Below are 22,003 nucleotides of genomic sequence, written 5' to 3' on the forward strand. Positions count from 1 at the left end.
AACTTCCCAAAATAACTGGATTCCGTCTACGGACTGGTGAACAACAATGGCTGCCAGTCGGCCATCTTGATTCTGACAGGGCCAGTTTTTGGTCTGAAGATGTGTCTAGGGTAGATACATGTGTAACCCAAATATCAAGACGTTACCTTGAAGCATCTTCAAAACTTCCCAAAATAACTGGATTCTGTCTACGGACGGACGGACAAACGGACGAACGGACGACGGACGAAAAGTGAACGCAATAGCCTGCTGGGACTAAAGTCCCAAGTGGGCTAAAAATGGAAATATTTCACACTTTATGGTTACGTAAGCCCATACACGGCTGAGAGCAGATCGTCTCCCAGGCGAAATAAATTAAGTTGAAATTTTAATTTGATGATTAATAATTATTAGAAGGGCACACAAATGCGGTTGAAAATAAATCACATGCAGCTAAAAATTACGCGAACTTTGATACTTTGTCACTAGAAATCGACAGAAAACACCACCGTAGTCAGGTTGTTTAATTTAGTTTTCGGCGTGAGAATTTTGCGTGCTTAAGACACTGACAGAATAGATCAAAGTCAGAATTCCATCAACATTGGAGCCAGCATTGCCATAATTAACTGGATCCTCACACTACATTAGATAATTGTACCATGCTCAGCAAAAAACATGAACTTCACTTACCCAAGACGTCAAAATGGCGTGTATCCCTTGTGCAATTTCTCGTTCAGCTAAACTGGTGGTTTGGGGAATACCCCAGCTGCTAAGGGTATTCCCTCAATAACCAATCAGAGCGCAGCTTTCTCACAATGGCGTCACAAGCGCGATCACGCAGGCCAACCTACCCGGTGAAGAGCAGTGATTAGCTGAAAGAGCCCACGTGATCTCCGCAGATTGAGGTATTTATTTTCCGGATGGAACATATATTCACGAAAAAAAACCGAACTTTGACTGCTAATTAATGCGTAACTGGAACGTTTCACAGTTTCATCTTCTCAACGTTTTATCTTTGTTTGGTAATGTTTTGAATGGCACTAATCGCATAACAAAAGTGTACGGTACAAAAGACGAGTTTACATGCACGGCATTTTGTGAGAAAGTTATTACTGGAAAGGTCCCCAGACCCATTATGAAGATTTCGAGTCGACAAAGTCAACTAGGGGTCCAGGGACACCATGCCCACTTGGGAAGTGGTTCCAAATGCTCAACAATCTAACAATTTCAATATTCAACGCCCCCTGGTGACCATATACAGAATCCAATGACCTTGAAACTCACCGCAATCATAGAACATGTCAGCAGCTACGATTTTGTAATTGATTGTGATAAAAAAATATGCCTCGTTACCACTTTAATATGGAAATACTAAGTTATTCTACTATTCAGCGCCCCCTGGTGACCATATTCAAAACCCAATGACCTTGAAATTCACCACAATCATAGAACATGTCACGAACTATAACTTTGTAATTGATCATGGTAACAAAATATGCCTAGGTACCAATATAATAAGGAAATACTAAGTTATTCTACTATTCAACGCCCCCTGGTGACCATATAGAATAACTAATGGCCTTAAAACTTGCCACAATCATAGATGATGTCATGAGCTACAACTTTGCAATTGATTGTGGTTACAAAATATGCATTGATATGAATATAATATAGAAATACTAAGATATTGCATTATTCAACGCCCCCTGGTGGCCATATACAAAAACCAATGACCTTGAAACTCACCACAATCATAGAACACGTTATGAGCTACAACTTTCAAAATGATTGTGGTAACAAAATACGCTTAGGTATCAATATAATGTGGAAAAACTTTTTCCCACTTACGAATGAGTACTGCTGACACCAAGATGGCCGCCAATTGCGTCATAATTGGCTGATGAAAAATACCTGTCTCAGGTATAAAACATCCCTTTCCAAAGAATACCCATCACAAATTGCAATGAGAAATGATAAACCAGTAGGAAGCTACAGGACTCAGAATTTGGGCCAAAACTAACATTTTTGGGCACTAAAAAGGTCATAGGACGGCCATCTTGTGTCCGATCGACCCAATTTTTGTTATGCTGATGGGCCCTGGGGGATTCACATATATCCGAAAGATCAAGGTAATTGATCAAAGAGTCTTCAAAATTTCGCTCAAAAAGTTCAAAAATGTGTAAAAAGTGCTGATTTTGGCGAACAACAATGGCTGCCAGTCGGCCATCTTGAATCTGACAGGGCCAGTTTTTGGGCTGAAGATGTGTCTAGGGTAGATACCGTAAAAACCGGCGTATAAGTCTACGCGGCGTATAATTCGAGGTCGATTTTTAGACCTACATTTCATGATTTTAACATATATCCGGCTTATAAGTCGAGTCCCTTCTCTTAGAAGAATAATTACTAGTATCATTGTATTGAATAGTTTGTTTTGATAAGGATGTGTGCCTTCACGCACGCCGCCACGCGTCAGCCCGATTGCTGCTGTGTGTTAATCAACAGACTGTTACACACACTCAGGTATAGTACACTACCATATAGTGATACAGTAGTGTGAGTCACACGCTATATATAGCCTAATGTATTAAGCGCTGCTATGAGCGCGCATATATGAATACATCGTTTTAAATGAAGCTGTGTCAAAATGAAAGAAGTTTTTTTCATTAAATAACTTTATTTATCATAAATAATTATTCAAACTGTTATAGCAGTAAGAAGATGAACACTGTCTTTTTTGTCTGGTAGAATCAATATTTCTTGTGACCTGAAAATACTTCGTAGAAAACTGTACTCGGCGTATAAGTCGAGGTCAATAATTTAGTGGTAAAATCAAGGGTTAAAAACTCGACTTATACGCCGGTTTTTACGGTACATGTGTAACCCAAATATCAAGATATTACCTTGAAGCGTCTTCAAAACTTCCCAAAATAACTGGATTCCGTCTACGGACGGACGACCGACGAAAAGTGAACGCAATAGCCCGCTGGGACTAAAGTCCCAAGTGGGCTAAAAATCAGTAACTTTAAGCCTAAAAAGCTTACTTTCTTTTGATCAAAATGTTAATAGTTTGGGCCTGAATTAGAGCCGCTTTTCCAATGAGATGCCATAGGCCCTATTGGTTTCTCTGACTCCACAGTTGTGCTAACTACCGCAGGAATTAACCCTTTCAATACCACAGTGTCTCCCCTGCTGTACCAGAGGGAATTTAGGGGTTTATAGGGGTATATTTGAGGCTTCATGGAATAGTTACCAAGGTATCTGACACAGAAAAATTATATAGCATGTTGTTGATAACTTTTGTGCCAACAAAGTAGACATAAATAATGTGGGTCAAGGTCACATTCTCCAAGATGGCCACCATGAAAACTTCACGAAAAAGTTTCAGATAAACTGCTGACTCCCAGCAAAATGCACTGATCTATTCAATTCCAACTGAAATTGTATGCCATATATCCTTACTTTATGTAGTAAAAATTTCAATAGCACAACTAAAAGATTTATTTTTCCACTAATTTACCAACTTTTCCACCAATATGTCGGAAGGCCGGATGTAAGGGGTTTCATTGGGGTATAATTTCAGGCCTCAGAAAATTGTAACCTATGTATTTGACACTGATATATTGTATACCAGGGTGTAGTCAGTAACCTGTCTGTGGTTTAGTTTCAAGATCGGATATTTTCACAAACCACAGTCAGGAATGGGAAGGTCATTTTTGTATGCAATCTTCGTCAGCCAATTTGACTGACGAGTAATTTGCCTGGCATTTCATTGTCTCCTAAGATATCCATCTAATTTTTGTTGTAATCGACGCACAACAGTTTCTTATTTTTTCTGATACCTATAACACCTCACCTGACGATCTTAATCCATGTGCAAATCGGCCGTAAAGTGAGAGTAAATTTCCGTTGAGTCAACAGCTGCCATTTTGAAAATTACTGGAGGTGCTGGCACCTGTGGACTGAGGCCAGGACAACAGCACAAACTAATAAAGCGAAACGACGAAATTGAAAAAAATTAAGAAATCAACACTTATTTACATTTTTCTTTTACCAGAATTTATTATTTCATTATTTATTTTGGAAAACACGAAGTTTTGAAATATAAGTTGGAAAACCATCAAAAATAAAAATTGTCGTTTCGTCTTGGAAGTTTTATATAAATCCTTGTAGGTCCCCTTGTCTTATCATGCCACATGTGCAATACAGAGAAATGGCGGCCAATGGCGAAATTTGTGGAGAAATTAATTAATTTCTCAAAATAATGTTGATTAATCACTCGAAACATACATAAAATTGGATTATTTCGAAGTATGTGTGTTAGTTTGTGAATTAAGCCATTAATCGTGGACTGAAGTGAATAGAAAGTATATTTTTGAAGTGTTACTTTTTTCAACCGTGTTTTGGTCCTTGTCATCCCTAACGTTGGTATAAGCCCATCCGATTATAAAAAGCTTGCCACCAACGATTAGGTAACTAACTAACCAGGGTGTTGATAACCTTTGGGCTTACAAATAAGACAAATAATTTGGATATATGTGACCTTGAGGATGGACAGTTTCTGGTTCTTCATTATTGTTATTGGTGTCCGTTGCCATGACAACCGTATCAACAGGGTCTAAAAAAATTGATTTCATTTTTCACTGATTTCATTTTCATCAGCAAAATCATTGCCGGCACTATAAACCTATTTTCTGACTAAGTCTCATCATCTGAACTGCTGCTGTCATATTCGTTGTCACTCTCAATTTGTTCACTACCAAATTCCAAGTGACCCGCATCACTGTCAGCATCATATACGAGCTGCTGAACCGTTTCATCCAGCCAAATTGTTTTTTCCTGGCCCTTGCCATCTTGGATTTTATGCAGATGGCAGCACCAGCTGATACTGATAGATATGCCCTTCTAGAAGAAGGGTTAAGTGATACTGTATCACATACAGTACGGGTATGCTAGCTTGTCAATTTGTACCGTATGCCATATGGTAGTGGTATTGTAAGGGTTAAGAAAATGGAATTAAAGGTCAGAAATCCGTGTATGGTCAGAAGGTTTTCATCCATGATAAGCCCAAAGATCAAAACAATCCATTGAAGCGTCTTCAAAACTTCCCAAAATGACTGGATTCCCTATAAGGACAAACAGACGCCAGGTGAACGCAAAAGCCTGCTGGGAGGAAAGTCCCAAGTGGACTAAAAATGGGAGAATGTCCAGAACATACCTTCACAACCATCTAATGTTAAGTTACTGAGAATGATGTGACAAAAATCTGACATATTTTTACAAGTCGCCCTCTGGTGGCTCCACCGGTTGTCTGATAAAAAATTGCTCAATAGAAAGCAATGGGGTAGGTAGCAAGGAGAACAAGTGGACCATGTTACATGAAAACATCCCTTAAGGTTATGGAGGAAGATGTGACACAAATAAAAGTTGACGCCGGACAGCTCATCCCCTCAGGGTTTTCTGCAAAGTAGCTGAAAACTAATTCCAAAGAACACTTACATGTCGACATGAACTGGAATGTAGCAAGCGCTAGCTGAGGTGACATCTGCTCCCATTTCTCACATCCAGGTGCATTAAATTCGGTGAAGTCCTGCTTTTTTGTTGTGCGAGGTTTTTTGTTTAAATTATCAGCTGAAACAAATTGTAAGATCTTTGTTTTTGAATTTTTAAACGTCGGCATATGGTCTGCATTTGCTAAATTAGCAAAATAAAATCAATACATGCAAAGTAAAGGGGAACCAGTCTACATTGTTTCACGATTCCGTGATCTTAGTGTAGAATTAGCGCTGGTCTCACAATAAAAATGGCTGCCGACACGTAAATTGGCCAGTGATCGGACAGCCTCAGATTGCAACTGATTGAGCCTGCTTGCATGAAATATTCTAAAAATTTTCTGGGGTGGGAACCCCTTTCTATTCCTAGAAACAAACTTCCCCAAAAACGTCTGTGGAGGTATCGCAACAGCTCTGTGTCAGACCAATACGGACTGGAACTTATGCCATTCCACTAGACAGTTTATAAACCCATAAAGAATATAATAAAATTGACACACCGATGAGATCTGGTTTCACATATATTTTAAGCATAAGAAAATATAAGATTTTTTTATCTTTCTAGTATCCGTTTTTTGTTAGGGCAGGTAGCGGAAATAAAAAAAAATAATTCTTTTTTTTTTATTCTAGAAAACCGAGCATTCTCGACGGCGGATCAGAAATCCAAGAAATTTTTTTTTAAAGCGCCTTAACGATAACATTAATTACAACAAAATAAGAACATTATCAAGTTTCTAAATGAGTTGTTTGTATTTTTTTCGTCATTTGTCCTTTTTATCAAAATAAATTTCATATACATTTGCAATTGCCTTGGGGTGTTCTAGGAACCGTCAACCAAGATAGCTCCAAGTATTTATCTTCACAGTATCAAACTAATTTAAAGGTTTACTGCAATTTAAAGGAAGGGATGATATGTGGCCTTATGGTTTGTCATGCTGGTTTTTCTAATGGTTTGTACCAAATGCAGAACTAATTTTTAAGAGGATCAAAGATGGGACATTACCACGTTGAAATGAATGCTGAAAACTTCAAAAAATAGTTCACTGAAAAACTTCTACCAAACATTCCAAACATTCCGCCCAATTTGATTATTGTTATTGACAATGCCAAGTACCACAGTGGTGTTTTGGATAAAGCACAAATGAAATGCACCAATAAAGCGCCAACGAATCAGACCCTTCAGAATCAAGTTATTTAGAATCTAAAGTATCAAATGGAGATGACAATAGTGAAAGAGACACATGTAGCAAAATGAGGAGAGCCTAGCGACATCACTAAGTGAATCAGAAGTATCAAAAAAATTATATTGTATGGATTATCCTAATTTTTAGGCATGGGTGGAACAAGCACACGGTGATGTTTCCTATTACTACAATACAAATGTGTCACAATTGGTTTATTTAAGTGGCAGTATATAGTGATCCTCCTTCCTGGCTCTTTTGGGAATGAACAGACTTTATAGCTGCGTTTTAGCAATACCTAACTTAAGAAAATTGTAATGATACTTTGGATTTTATGAAACAAGAAGGCCACCTTTCCACCATGGTATGAAGCCACAAATCAAATGAAACATTATATTTTGAGGCTGGAATAATACCATGAAGCAGACATCGTGCACGCAGACATCTAACCCAGGTAGATAAGAGCTTTTATTTTTTGACGAAAATGGCAAAGGAAACATTTCTATAATCTAAAATTCTGATTTCACTCGCAAATATGGATGTGGTAGCCATTTTGGACGACCAAAATATACTTGAGCCAATTTGTAATGCCCACTCTATCGCTAACAAAGGTAAACCAAACAAGAGCCCTCACGGGTACTACGGCCAGCCCTCAGAATTCAGGCCAAAATTGACATTTTCGGGCACAAGAGGTCACAGGATGGCCATCTTGAGTCAGATCGATCCTATTTTCTTACGTTAATGGGCCCTTGGGGGATGTACGATTATAGGAAAGATCAAGGTAATTGAACAAAGTGTCTTAACAATTTCCATTGAAAATGTTCAACTAAACATACGTAGGGAATACCCCTCGGCCAGTGAGCGAGAGTCAGGGATGAAAACAGAGTTGAAAAGAGAGGGTTGAAAAACGAAGGTATCATTTTAGCCATCAATGCATGTTCAATACATATATTATCAAGTTATACTTACTGTGACCACCGGATACAGTCTGCTCTCGCACAATCGCCACGAACCCATGACATAGGCCAATAACCATGCAGTCCATGGGGTACACGCTTCACATCTATGTGTTAAAACAGTTGTTTTCAAGCTGTTCACAAACTGAACCAAAGGCCAACTGCTAGCTGTACCCTTAGGGTTATATCAGTAGAAGTTAAACTAGTTACTGACCAAATTAAGTTTGCCGACTTTAATTTGTTTTTAATCGGTTTTTAATGGTTTCACAATAGGATAATTTCTTATAGTAGCAGTTGTGAATAATATTTCTTCTGCTAATTCAAGACCTTTTCGACTAAACGAGCGTGTGGATTGTAGCCTATGTGCCACCCGCTCCGTAGCGCGCAATATCTATTACTGATACATACATGGTGAAAACCGCATGTACAAGGCGATATTGCCGACGGGACTGTAACTCATGTTATCGATGCGCAGGCTCTCATCACTGCGCAGGCTCTCATCACTGCGCCACCAACTAGATAGGCCTACACATAATCGGGCTCTAAATATGGATGGCTGACAGGAATTAATTAACGACTATTAATCATTTTACTTAGTAATAGTAAGAAAGTTTTCAGCATTACTCAACATACTGGGATCAGAAAAAACTATACAGTGCATGTTCTAGACCTTTAGAGTGCACGTGAACACTGAGTATCGATGCAGCACAGCAGCTGATGTTGAATCAATGTAGCACGTGTATTGCCGAGTCCATATCACCAATGTGTAAACATTCAATTAATCCGCTGACACACACACACACACACACACACACCAAGAAAATGCCGAACTTTCGGGCAATAAACGACAAAATAAATTTCCTGATATCTATATACGGAAATATACAACTTAATCAGAGAAAAGGCCTATATAAAGTATCTCAAAAATGTATGCGTGGCACTATTTTAAGCGTGGACTTATACAGGTTTACTTCTAGACAGAGGCGGCACTACTTTAGAGTCTCAAATTTTTTATTTAGGCAATTTCTTATTAACCAAGTTATAAAAATTCACCATATACGAACTCAACCTAATGTGTTTCACATTTAAGCGCAAGTGAAAGTTTCAGACGCGTACGTCACGTAAAACGGATGTAATCGTTTGATGTGACGGATTTCACGATTACAATAGGATGACGTGTACTACGTACCGCGTAAATCAGCGTTTCCATGGAGGATTTTCATCCCTGGACAGTAATGTAGAGAATGCAAAATTGTAATAGGGTTCCTGACACTAGCTCACATCTCAAAAATAGGTTTCAATATGACTCTGGTGGCCATCTTGGATAACATAAAGGCCTATGCATCAAAAACACTTGGTTTTGCCTACAAAAGGCGAGTAATAATACTCAACAAAATGCTCTTGTTTCTGACAAACTTCTCTTGTAATGGTTGGCCCTGAATACAAATCGAACCTCAAAGCAATTGATCAGATCAAACCCTATTAAAAAATTTCCATTAAAACATCAAAAACGTGCTGATTAGATAGGCCTAACTGTATAAAAGCTAATATCAAGACAATAATAAATCATAGGGTGTCAGAAATTTTCCCTAGCTCCCTAATTATCTCATCTACAGAGCTGAATAAGTAGGTTAAAAGCAATCATAATGGGAAAACTAAACCTGATACCCAGCAAAATAACAATATGGCATAATTCTATTACATACTGATAGTATCAGTTTCATCAACAATCTCTGCCTGAATGATTTCTTCAATGACGTCCTCTAATGTCACAAGACCAACAGTTTCATAATATGGATCTCCTTCTGTTTCAGTAACTATATGCTGTACAAATGCCATGTGAGATTGACCTAAAATGAGAGGAAAGAAGCAGTTGAAACTAAAATAAACAGTGGCATAGCAATCAATGAATTGAATTGATCAATCATGATTTAGGAAGATTTTTATGACTTCTTTTATTTTTATTCTCAGAAAACACCCGAACATGAAGATTGGCGGCAAAATAAAAATGAAAAACAAAAATTTTGGCTATTCTATTTTACTTCAAAATTCCCGTTTTCAAGTTCGGCGGGCCCGTTGATCAAAATAAAAGATTGGTCTTGCCTAACCAGGCTCTAAAACGGATAGCAATGCAAACGTCTATAAAATGACTTCAATTAATGACAATAAAACAAGTATTCCAGTCTTGCTAATATCAGACTATCACTAAAAATTCATAGTTATCAATCAATCAGCCGTGCCTGTGTGGCGAACATTGAAGTAAGTATCCGCATTTTGAACCCAAATTTTCACCAGATATCTTGATGCTATGTTACCTTTTGCATGGGATTTCAAAATTAGAGGAATCATTTCACACAATAAATCGTTGTATGATACACCTTGAGTATCAGAAATCATGTTAGCAACGATGAATATGAACCTACTTAATTGTGCCGCCATGTTACTTAACGCTTAACATGCACCACGTCATGAGGAAAGTCAGTGCAATTGCATATTGTAATGCTTAATGTATATGAAAAAATGGCCGATTTTGCGTACAGAGGGGGAGGGGGTTGAAAAATTCAAATTGTATGCGTACGTAATAAATGAATGATCCCTCAGACTCAGATATAACATACTTCTAGATACCGGATACAAATGAATCATTTATTTTTAGTAAAATCAGACATAGGTACAAAATTGATTACATGGGACATAATATTCTTAAATACACTACACAACATTTAGATAAAACATATTGCTATTGGAAATTAGACAAGAAACAAAATTGTTAAGAACTTTCCTCAATTTACACGATGGTGTATGTTTAATCCAGTATCAAAATCAAACTAATTTAAGTCCCAGATAAGTGAAAATAAATCTGATCCTAAATTAAACGAGTAACACTGTACCATTGAACTGTTAGGGTGAAGGGGGAAAAAAATAAGAATTTTTTCTATCACCGAAAATTTCAAAATGGGTATAGAGAACATGCCTAATTTATTCTGTGACGTTTTTCTATATTACTTTTTGAAGGACTGCAGAAAAAAATGAGGAGGTCCAACTGCCCTGGGTTTTCAGTTTCCGAGCCTTAAAGGCCCGAATCCAAAGGTCCTTGGACCAAACCTCGCAAGACTAGCAAGGATTACTCCTGGAGAAGATTTGCCCAGATTTACACCTACACGACGCAGTTTGTCATCCTCCCTACCATGATGCTGACCTTTAGGAGGGGGTGGCATAATTATTCAATTAAGAATGAATTAAAAATGAATTAAATTAAATTAAATTATTTCGGGAAAAAAGAAACACGGGATGGGATCAACTTCCTAAATCCCTTTATTTTTTGTCAAAAAATCCAACGCGTTCATATGCAAAAGATGGCGGCTTTTGCCAGTGGCTAAATGCAATACCGCAGGGCCGGGTCCTATAGAAAAACCGATGGTGATCAATCCAAATTTAGAAAATATTGGCCAAAACCATAGGAAAGGGGACAGTACTCGACGGAAATACGCGACCTTGGATGGGTTCTTTGCTAGTATTGCTGAATTTTTCACCTTATCTGCTTATTAAGGACTATGTTTACTATCTATGAATTGTAGTGCACACTTTAACAACACCATGAACAATGGCTAGAAATCAGGTTACAACACGACTCCAACAGAGTTCACAAATTGTGATTATATGTTAGGCTAGTAATACTTCCATGCCATTTTCAGCAAATCAATATCAAATCAAAACAAACTGCTACTAGGCTATAGCCCCTACAGGTTATACTATATTGATCAATACAAAATCATCATAGAAAATCTAGGATGAATAGAATATCGCTGAAGAGGACTTATGCCCCCATATCAGGTCAAAAACACCTGAATTTGTAACCTTATCTTATTGTTGAACCTTTTATGAGCTCCATGAAATGAACCGCACAAAATGGCTTCTTGTAAATTTGACAGATACCCCGAGCCACCCATTCACCAAATTTCAGTTATATATCTCACACTGTTATGCGTTTGATATATGAAAAATACAAAATAGCTTCCTGTGATCATGCCCTGGACCCACGGACATGCAGGACCCAAAATCTAATCAGTTACCGTACATAGGTAGAACCCATTTATTGAAATTGAGCAAAATCTTTTTAATGAATAAGAAGCAAGGGCATGGAATTCATTACGGACAGATGGTCGAATTCAGTTATACATAAGATATTGTGGGGGCATAAAAACAATCCACATTTGAAATCTTCAAAAATATTTTACAGAAACAGGAAGCGGCCTTTAAATGAAGACATTAACACGACATTTTTTGCGAAAGTATCCAAACAGCCAGTTTTTATCATAAAAGTTGATTATTGGCACTGAGGTAAATGCTGTTACTAATCAAGCGATTAATGATGGCAATACTTGATAAATGAAGCATGAACATATGATTGATGCATAAGCTTATCTATCTATAATAATTGATTACATCTGTAAAATTGAGAGGACTGAAGGTCGACCTAGGGATTCCTGGAAGCATATGGCATCAAAGTACAGGTAGGCAGAAACAATGGTGACATCATTTTCAAATCATACACAATGAAAGATGTGATAAGTCCATTATAAGTCAAAATAGAATGTGAATGAATCAGTCAAATTAGGGGTCAAGGGACACTATGCCCAATTTGGGAAAGGTTTGAAATGTTAAACAATGTGGCGATTCCAATATTCAATGCCGCCGGGACATACTGAAACCAAAACCAATTATTTTTGATCAGATTTTTTATTATGTTCACGCAACCAGCTGCTAACATTAGTGTTATGAGTCTTTATTTATACATAGAAACGGGTTTTTGAAGAAATACCCACAGATTGTATGTAAGGGAAAGCTAAATCTTAAGGGCATTACTAAACAGTGCTACCATCCAAAATTCAACTGAGACCACACAAATTATGCTTAAAACCCGACAAACAACATAAGACCACCACAACCACCAAAAAATAGTGATTTCAAATAAATTTCAAAGTCAAATTCCAATAGAGAACCATAACGTCCATACGGTCGAAGACAGTGTCTAGAACTGACTTAGTAGTGGGAAGTGGATGCATGAGATGCCAGTTTTTTTATCAGCGAAAAAAATGTTTCTCGTTAGGCCTATATCTTTTTTTCTAATACGCATGCCGAACAGGGTATTTTTATTATTATTTAACTAAGGGGATTCCCCAACACTACAGCATCTTCGAATGACGCAGTTTGTGTAGATATATGTGATACATGCATTACTGTTAATTTCAATGAAGAAAATCCCTCACTCGCTCTGTGCTTTCGCACTGATACCAATATAATAAGGAAATACAAAGTTATCTTACAATTCAATGCCCCCTGGTGACCATGTAGAATAACCAATGACCTTGAAACTCACAACATCAATAGAACATGTCATGAGCTGCAACTTTGCAACTGATTGTGGTTACAAAATATGCATACTATACATACGCTATAGTTACTAATATAAATGGACAAATAATATATTATTCAATATTTAACTCCCCCTGGTGACAAAAGCAAAGAAGTAGGCAAAATTTCCAATTCCATTTGAGGAGATGTATCTTATGACAGTGCTTATAACAATAAAATGTCTAGATGTTTAGTAAAACCTCTTTATATTTTCATCAAAAAACTTTTTTTCCACTCACGAATGACTACTGATGACACTAAGATGGCAGCCAACAGTGTGATAATTGGCAGATCAAAAATACCTTCAGATGTATTTAAGATCCCTTTTCATAGAATAACCATCATAAATTTCAATGAAGAATGGCAAACCAGTAGGAAGCTACAGGACTCAGATTCAGGCCAAAATTAATTTTTTTTGGCACAAAAAAGGTCACAAGACGGCCATTTTGAGTCCAATTGCCCAAACTTTTCTTATGCTGAGCCCTTGGGGAATACAAATATATATGGAAGATCAAGGTGAATAGTAGCCTAATAAGGACCCCTACTGAACGCCCCACTCCCTCTGGAATATAGGAAGCCAAGTAGATATTTTGCCTATATTGTATTAGGCCTATGCCAGTCAACCCATCTATTTTGACATATATAGACAGTCAACCTCACTTAATTCGTCATCGGTTAATTTGTATAGCTATCTAATTCTTCTAACAAGAGCCCCAAGGGGCACTTTGGCCAGCCTGTCAGTTTTTCATAAAATGGCAAATGATGCATTCAGTGGGTTTTGTCCAAATACACTCCCAGCGATAGACTAGTCAATCCCAGGCTAATAATTTACACAATTCAATCGTGTTTTCATAAGTAGCACTGACAGAGACTGGAGCTGACAGGAACAAATACCTCAGATAAATCTTTTCCCTTGGTCTTATTGATTAGAATGCGGAATAGAATTGAATTTTCTGAAATTTGCTCAATAAAACAAGATTGAATTGGATTTGCTGTTCAACCTTGTTCAATAAAGTAAAATTGAATTTGATATGATATTTTTTGCTAAATAAATTTTTTTTGAATTTGCAGTTTGATCACATGGCTAATTCGCATATCAAGGTCATCCAACCGATTTGAGAAAAAGTTATTTTTCAGGACTTTGCACAATTGTCAATGATATTTTCTGCAGTGCAAATAAAAATATTCCTCCCAAAAACCAAATCAACTAAAGATTTCACAGAAATCGATATTGAAATACAATTTTAGATGTTAAAATAAAACCCGGAAGTAAAGCGGTAGACATTACCACGGGTTCACGTAAACACCTGCTGATCTCTGCGGCTAAGCCAATCATAGAGGAGTCTTTGCTTTCTGATTGGCTTTTTTAAACAGATATTTTTGCTATCAGGTTTTCGCGAAAAAGCTCATATAAATCTTAACGAGGCCCTCTTTCAAAATTCAGCTTCATAGGGGTTGGAGAATGGATAATGCTCTAATGAATTGTATGAATATATGCTCAGTTGCACAGTCAAAGAGCCTTTACTCTGGAAGCCTTGTCATTTAAATTCGCTCCATTTGTATAGTAATAGGCTCAGCCTACGGTTGAACCAAAAGTGAAAGGTCCCAATTATTCCTTCGGACGTATTCGCGACCCATAATTCGTATTTCATTTTTCCCCCAGCTGGCAGTGATTGGCAAGCTTACCAATTACTTGTCAGTCATTTCTATGAATTAAACATAATTCATGGAAAATACAAATAACGTATAATCCGTATATCTAATTTCTAGAAAAGACTACGGTCCCAAGAGATACGAAATAAGCGAGGTTGACTGTAATTTAAGCTCTTTACTAACAAGAGGCCTGTGGGTCTTGAGCTTTCACAGAACTATATCCTTATGTAGTCTAATGAAATAAATCTTATGCATGAAAGAATTATCTACTACTGTTTCATCATTTCCTTTCTAGAGTTCAGTGGAGTTATGGTCTATTTATGGAGTTATGGTTCTTTAACTAGAGGACCAAAGGTCCTGTGCTCCCGAGGTACAATTTCTTATAATATCAATCAAAACATATTACATTGTTCGTTGCTCATTCTCCTACTTTTTAATTATGCAGATCTGTTTGCTTTAACAACTGCTATGGGCACTACGATGAAACTTGACACCTCAGACAGTGGTAGGCATGATCAAATACGTCAGATCGATTTGTTTTACTTTACTTTATTTGTTTTACTAACATTAGTGAAATATGGCCGGTCATAGTTCAGAAAGATCGACAGACCAATGTGTATCACTTTCGAAGACTTTTTAATAATAATTGGACTGATAACAACTTAAATGAAAATCTATAATACAGTTTTTGTTCAAAATAATAATTACCCATGGGCCCAGAGGTTTACTATGGAATGCCATCGCTGCAAAAAATCAAAATCGCAATATTACATTCTCAATTGGTAACTTCAATTTCACAAACTTAGATAGTCAACTTAAATCTAACAATCGACTCGTTATCTTACACAGTCAACTGAGAATATAACAGTCAACTCGTAATTTAACATTACATTCATAATCTTAAAAGGCAACCAGTAATATTACAGTTCTCAGAATCTTACAGCCAGCTCATAATATTATCGTCAATTCGTGATATTACAGTTAGCTCATAATCTTAGTCAACTCGTGATATAACAGTCAACTCGCAATATTACAGTTAGCTCATAATCTTAAAGTCAACGCGTCATTTACGCCAATATATAACACCAGATGGCACTGTTGGTATCAGACTGGCTCACGTACCATGGAAATGGTTGGAGAGTAATAAATTATCTTATCCTATCTTATCTGGTTGATATTTGGTATTCGCTAGCTTCTCAGAATCGATACATCTGAGACTGCTTTGTCATAGAAAGTTCTATTGAAACATTATTCTCTTTACATTGATGGCGTTCTGTAAAAATTCATTATCTTATCTCACTATCTCACAAGTTCATCTTCGAGAAAGCAATCCCAGATGCTATTTGTTTCACACCAGGTCCGCCATTTTGTTTTAGCATGGTGACAGACATGTTCTCAACAGGTAAACGCTCATCTGTACCGACAACATATGGCCAAAAACAAATATAGGCTTCTCTGCCACCAGACTAGCAGAATCTATGAAAAATGCTAATAGCTAAACAATCAAGCACAATCCTGGACATCTTCACATAATTTGGTCAAAGAAAATATTACAAAATGAGAAGGGTTAGCCTAAATGTGAAGAGAGAAATGATTTTATTGAAATCTTACATAAAAACTAAATAAGAGACTATATTCTTAATTCAGAAAAACTTGGTGAGAGCCTAAGTTTCATGGGAGGTTTTTCATTATCATATACTGACCTCCCAAGTTCTTCAAATTTGAGGCCAGTGCCGGTTACTGACGAAACAAAGTTTTATCGACTGACAGTGTTTTTAATAATTTCACGATAGGATTGCTTTAAGCTTACATTTTCACTCAGACAAATCGTTTACGCGCGACCTACATTGTGGCATGCGTACTCTATAACTGGTACAAACACGCAGTGAACACGGACAGTATATGGCAATATTGCTACCACACTGTACACGACTGTTTTCAACGTGAACGCTCATCACTATACCGCGATTAACAAACTAACATTAATATCAGGCTCCAAACTGGATCTAATGCCAATGCTAATGCTTCAATTAATGATGATAAAACAAGTATTCCAGTCGTGTATATATCAGACTCATCTCTAAAAATCCGATGCTATCAGTAAATCAGTCATGTGGCGAACACGGAGGTAAATTTCCGCATTTTGAAACCACATTTTCGTCAGATATCTTGATGCAAGGTTACCTTACGCACGGGATATCAAAACTAGATGAATCATTGAACATACGCACACATTAAATCGTTATATCATATGCCTTAAAAGTATCAGTATTCGCGCTAGAAATGACGAATATCAACATGATCAATCGAGCCGCCATTTTGTTTGTGAAATAACGCGCACCAGCTGATCCAACTCGTTCAATGTTACGACGTCATGATGGAAGTCAAAACTGGGTCAACACAAATTTCATATTATCAAGATTTCGAGTCTTTGAAAGCCCATAACTATCGAACAAAGCGTCGGATCTTGGCAAGATAAAGTTCTTCCGATGCAAATAGCATTGAATTTTCACATGTGCAATTTCAGACAGTTAAAGATGCTGCATAAAGAAACGTGTAAAAACAAATCGGATCTTTTAAACTTTTTGGTAAATTTCTTGAAAAATATGAAACCCACGACTTTCAACTTTGCGCACCATCAAGAAAAACTAATTACGAAATATATTTTTGCTTAATCCGTTCAATTTGCCCATTAGCAGTGAAATTACAGGCTACTGAAATTGCGTTTGAGTGTGCTAAAAATAGCTGTGAGTGTAGTGTATACGAATGATTATCGATCGGCCAAACCATTGACATATGCTCGCTAACGCGAGCCAAAAATGTCAGCAGCTACGATTGTGTAATTGATTGTGATAACAAAATAATAACTAGGGGTCCAGGGACACCATGCCCACTTGGGAAGTGGTTTCAAATGCTCAACAATCTAACAATTTCAATATTCAACGCCCCCTGGTGACCATTTACAAAAACCAACGACCTTGAAACTCACCACAATCATAGAACATGTCAGCAGCTACGATTTTGTAATTGATTGTGATAACAAAATATGACTCGTTACCAATTTAATATGGAAATATTAAGTCATTCTACTATTCAACGCCCCCTGGTGACCATATTCAAAACCCAATGACCTCGAAGCTCACCACAATCATAGAACATGTCATGAACTACAACTTTGCAATTGATCATGGTAACAAAATATGCCTAGGTACCAATATAATAAGGAAATACCAGGTTATTCTACTATTCAACGCCCCCTGGTGACCATATAGAATAACTAATTTCCTTAAAACTCACCACAATCATAGATGATGTCATGAGCTACAACTTTGCAATTGATTGCGGTAACAAAATATGCATAGGTACGAATATAATATAGAAATACTATGATATTGTATTATTCAACGCCCCCTGGTGGCCATATACGAAATCCAATTACCTTGAAACTCACCACAATCATAGAACACGTTATGAGCTACAACTTTCTAATTGATTGTGGTAGCAAAATACGCTTAGGTATCAATATAATGTGGAAAAACTTTTTCCCACTTATGAATGAGTACTGGTGACACAAAGATGGCCGCCAATTGCGTCACAATTGGCTGATGAAAAATACCTGTCTCAGGTATAAAACATCCCTTTCCAAAGAATACCCATCACAAATTGCAATGAGAAATGGCAAACCAGTAGGAAGCTACAGGACTCAGAATTCGGGCCAAAATCAACATTTTTGGGCACTAAAAAGGCCATAGGACGGCCATCTTTTGTCCGACCGACCCAATTTTTGTTATGTTGATGGGCCCTGGGGGGATTCACATATATCCGAAAGATCAAGGTAATTGATCAAAGCGTCTTCAAAATTTCCCTCAAAAAGTTCAAAAATGTGTAAAAAGTGCTGATTTTGGTGAACAACAATGGCTGCTAGTCGGCCATCTTGATTCTGACAGGGCCAGTTTTTGGGCTGAAGATGTGTCTCGGGTAGATACATGTATAACCCAAATATCAAGACGTTACCTTGAAGCGTCTTCAAAACTTCCCAAAATAACTGGATTCCGTCTACGGACGGATGGACGGACGAAAAGTGAACGCAATAGCCCGCTGGGACTAAAGTCCCAAGTGGGCTAAAATGGTACTTTACTATTCAACGCCGCCTGGTGACCATAAGCGAAACCCAATGACCTTGCAACTCTCCACAATCATTGAACATGTCATGAACTACAACTTTGCCTAGGTACCAATCTAATAAGGAAATATTAAGTTATTCTACTATTCAACGCCCCCTGATGACCATATAGAAAAACTAGACCTAATGTCCTTGAAACTCATTAAAATCATAGAACACGTTATGGGCTACAACTTTCCAATTGATTGTAGTAACACAATATGCTTACAGGGTTCATAGCCTCCATGACCAGTCTCATTCCATGACTTTCAAGCACCTTTTTGCCCCAATTCAATGACCCGATTCGTTGATCAAATTAACAATAATAGATTTCAACTAGCTGACTTTGACTATTAACTGTATTATATCAAAATACCTAAACAGCTTAGGTATCTATGTAATGTGGAAAACTTTTTTCCACCTACGAATGAGTACTGATGACACCAAGATGGCCGCCAATTGTGTCATAATTAGCTGATCAAAAATACCTGTCTCGGGTATAAAACATCCCTTTCCAAAGAGTACCCATCACAAATTGCAATGAGAAATGGCAAACAAGTAGGAAGCTACAGGACCCAAAATTCCGGCCAACATTGACATTTTTGGGCACTAAAAAGGTAACAGGACGACCATCTTGACTCCGATCGACCCAATTTTTTAATGCTGATGGGCCATTGGGATTGTCTCGTTGAGCTTGAAATATTATAGGGATTTGGTCCTTCAATATACTGGTCGCCCCAGCATCTTGTACTGGTTTGGATTGTAAATCGGGATTTTCTTCCAGTGCATTTACATATTGTCGTCTAGACAGGGCATGAACGGGGCAGGAAATTTCGTCCACCGTAAGCAATCACACGTTCGTTGCCATCAATACGTTGACACAGAACCAGACCTATCGCATTCGCGCTTGCATCAGTGTGCAGCTCGAAAGGTTGGTTAAAGTCCGGAAAGGCTAGGACTGGAGGACTGGTTAGTCTGACTCGAGCTCTTGGAATGATCGTTCGCAGTCCCCATTCCACTCAAACTTAGCATTTTTTCTGGTGAGTGCGTAAAGTGGACTGCATATTTCGCTAAATTTTCAATAAACCGACAATTATATGTCAAATGTCTTTCAATGTTGTGGGGACTGGATACTCGTTTATTGTTGACATTTCTCTGGGTCAGGCTTGATGCCTTCACCACTGATAATATGGCCAAATACAAAACGCTATCGAGAACAAAATGACATTAGTCGGGTTTTAACGTGAGCCTCTAGAAATCACATAAAAATCTGTTCTAAGTGAATCAAATGTTCCTCAAAAGTTTGTGAAAAGAAGACGACATCGTCTAGATATATATTAAACAGATTTTCCAGCTTAGGCCTCGGAGCACATTCTCCATCAATCTCTCAAAGGTACCCGGACTATTGCATAAGCCAAACGGAAGACGATTGAATTCGAATCGGCCCCTGTTACAAGAAAAAGCAGTAATTGGCTTGGATTCTTCGTCAACCTCCACTTGCCAATAGCCTGACCGTAAATCAAGAGAGAAATATTTTGGTTGCGTTGCACCGAGGCTATCGAGAATATTGTCGCACCTTGGCACTGGAAAAGAATCTTTGCGTGTGACGGAATTTACTTTACGGTAGTCAACGCAGAATCGTGTTTGGCCGTTTTTCTTTTTCACTTAACGACCAGGCTACTCCAGGGGGAGTTTGATTCGCGTATGATATCTGCCTCGACCATTTTGTCAACCTCATCTTCTTCAATTTTCCTCATCCCTGGGGTTCTACAGTAGGCTCTTTGTCGAATCGGTGGGTGACCCTGAACATCAATATGGTGTTTGATTAATGAAGTGTGGCCTCACTCGCTATCGTCATTCGCGAAAACGTATTTACGAAGTAGGTCCGTCAGTTGCTGTTTCTCGTCCTTCGTCAGCTTAGCGTCGCTCAGGTCCACGTTTGGTGGGTCTAGTTTTGGCTTATCGTTTCTAGTACTTATGTGGCACATATTGCGTCTCTCCTGGCTGACTGGCGGAGTGTCAGTTTCTTCCAGAGTTGAGTGTACTTGGTATGACCCAGTCGACAGGTTCCCCACCGTTGTACCCTGGAACAGCTGTAAAGGATTTACCGTAGGGTTACAGATTCGAAACGGAACAGTTTGGCTCTTTACTAAGGCGATTATTTTAGCCCCGATTAAGTTAGACTTTTGTAATTGTGTGCTAGGGTCTATGTAGCACTCTGTGTCATCTCTAATTCTGTCGACAACTTTAGAAAGAATGATTATTTCAGTGAATGGGGGGACAACTGTCATCTCTTGAATGCAAATTTTAGTGTCACTAACTAGGTCGAACTGCTTCTGCAATCATAGTGGTCTACTCCCCGGAAATTGAATGGTTGCGACCCCCAAATCCATACCTAAGATGACGTCGTAGGCCAGCACTGAAGCTACGTGCGCATCAATCGGAAAGCCTGTTACCAATATCTAGACTGAAACTAATTTTCCCTAACATTTTAATCGGCGTGCCATTGGCTGAATGGACATTGTGACTTGTGGCCAGGTCCAATTGTTTACTCTTAAAATAATCTAAAAATCTAAACACGTTTTAACTTATAACAGTTATCTCGCTTCCACTATATACGAGAACAGTGACAGCGTTAGTGCCAAATTTCCCGTGCACTGAGTTAGCTACTGAGGCCAGAATTGTCTTTGGCCTATCAGCATGAACCGTTGGATTATGGCCGACATCTGAGTCGACTGGCCCCCAGACCATATCAGGGTCTCTCGGTGCGTTCCGTACATTAGATACAGTATCGAGTCTGGTAAAATAATAGACTAGAATCAAGTTTAGACACTTGTGAGGACACGTAAGATAAAGCATATTTCAATTTCGAATACAAGTATGTAGTGAGTATATATGAATAAGATATAAATAACGATGCAGTATATATGACAAATATGTGTGTCCATCTGAACACTGAAACACAAGATAATTTCACAATGTTAATCATACAATATAAAAAACAATATAAAAAACCAACAAACAAAATTGACTATTCCCGAATAAATTTCTCTTGGGGTATCTGGCGTAGGATTTCGATTGGACAGCCCGAATGAACCCACATTCAGA

At 37.9% G+C, this 22,003-nt stretch overlaps 1 protein-coding gene across 1 annotated transcript in view; it reads right to left on the reverse strand.

Annotated features, from left to right (window-relative positions):
- Positions 1-22,003, reverse strand: part of LOC141899288 (metal transporter CNNM4-like) — a 50,802-nt gene that overhangs the window by 23,400 nt on the left and 5,399 nt on the right. Inside the window, exons 2-3 of the mRNA XM_074785498.1 lie at positions 9,372-9,515; positions 5,476-5,607 (exon numbers count right to left, since the gene is read on the reverse strand). Coding sequence (XP_074641599.1) covers positions 5,476-5,607; positions 9,372-9,515 — 276 coding nt within the window. The remainder of the gene's footprint in view (positions 1-5,475; positions 5,608-9,371; positions 9,516-22,003) is intronic.

Source organism: Tubulanus polymorphus, chromosome 2 (genome assembly GCF_964204645.1).
Source record: "Tubulanus polymorphus chromosome 2, tnTubPoly1.2, whole genome shotgun sequence".
NCBI lineage: Eukaryota > Metazoa > Nemertea > Palaeonemertea > Tubulaniformes > Tubulanidae > Tubulanus > Tubulanus polymorphus.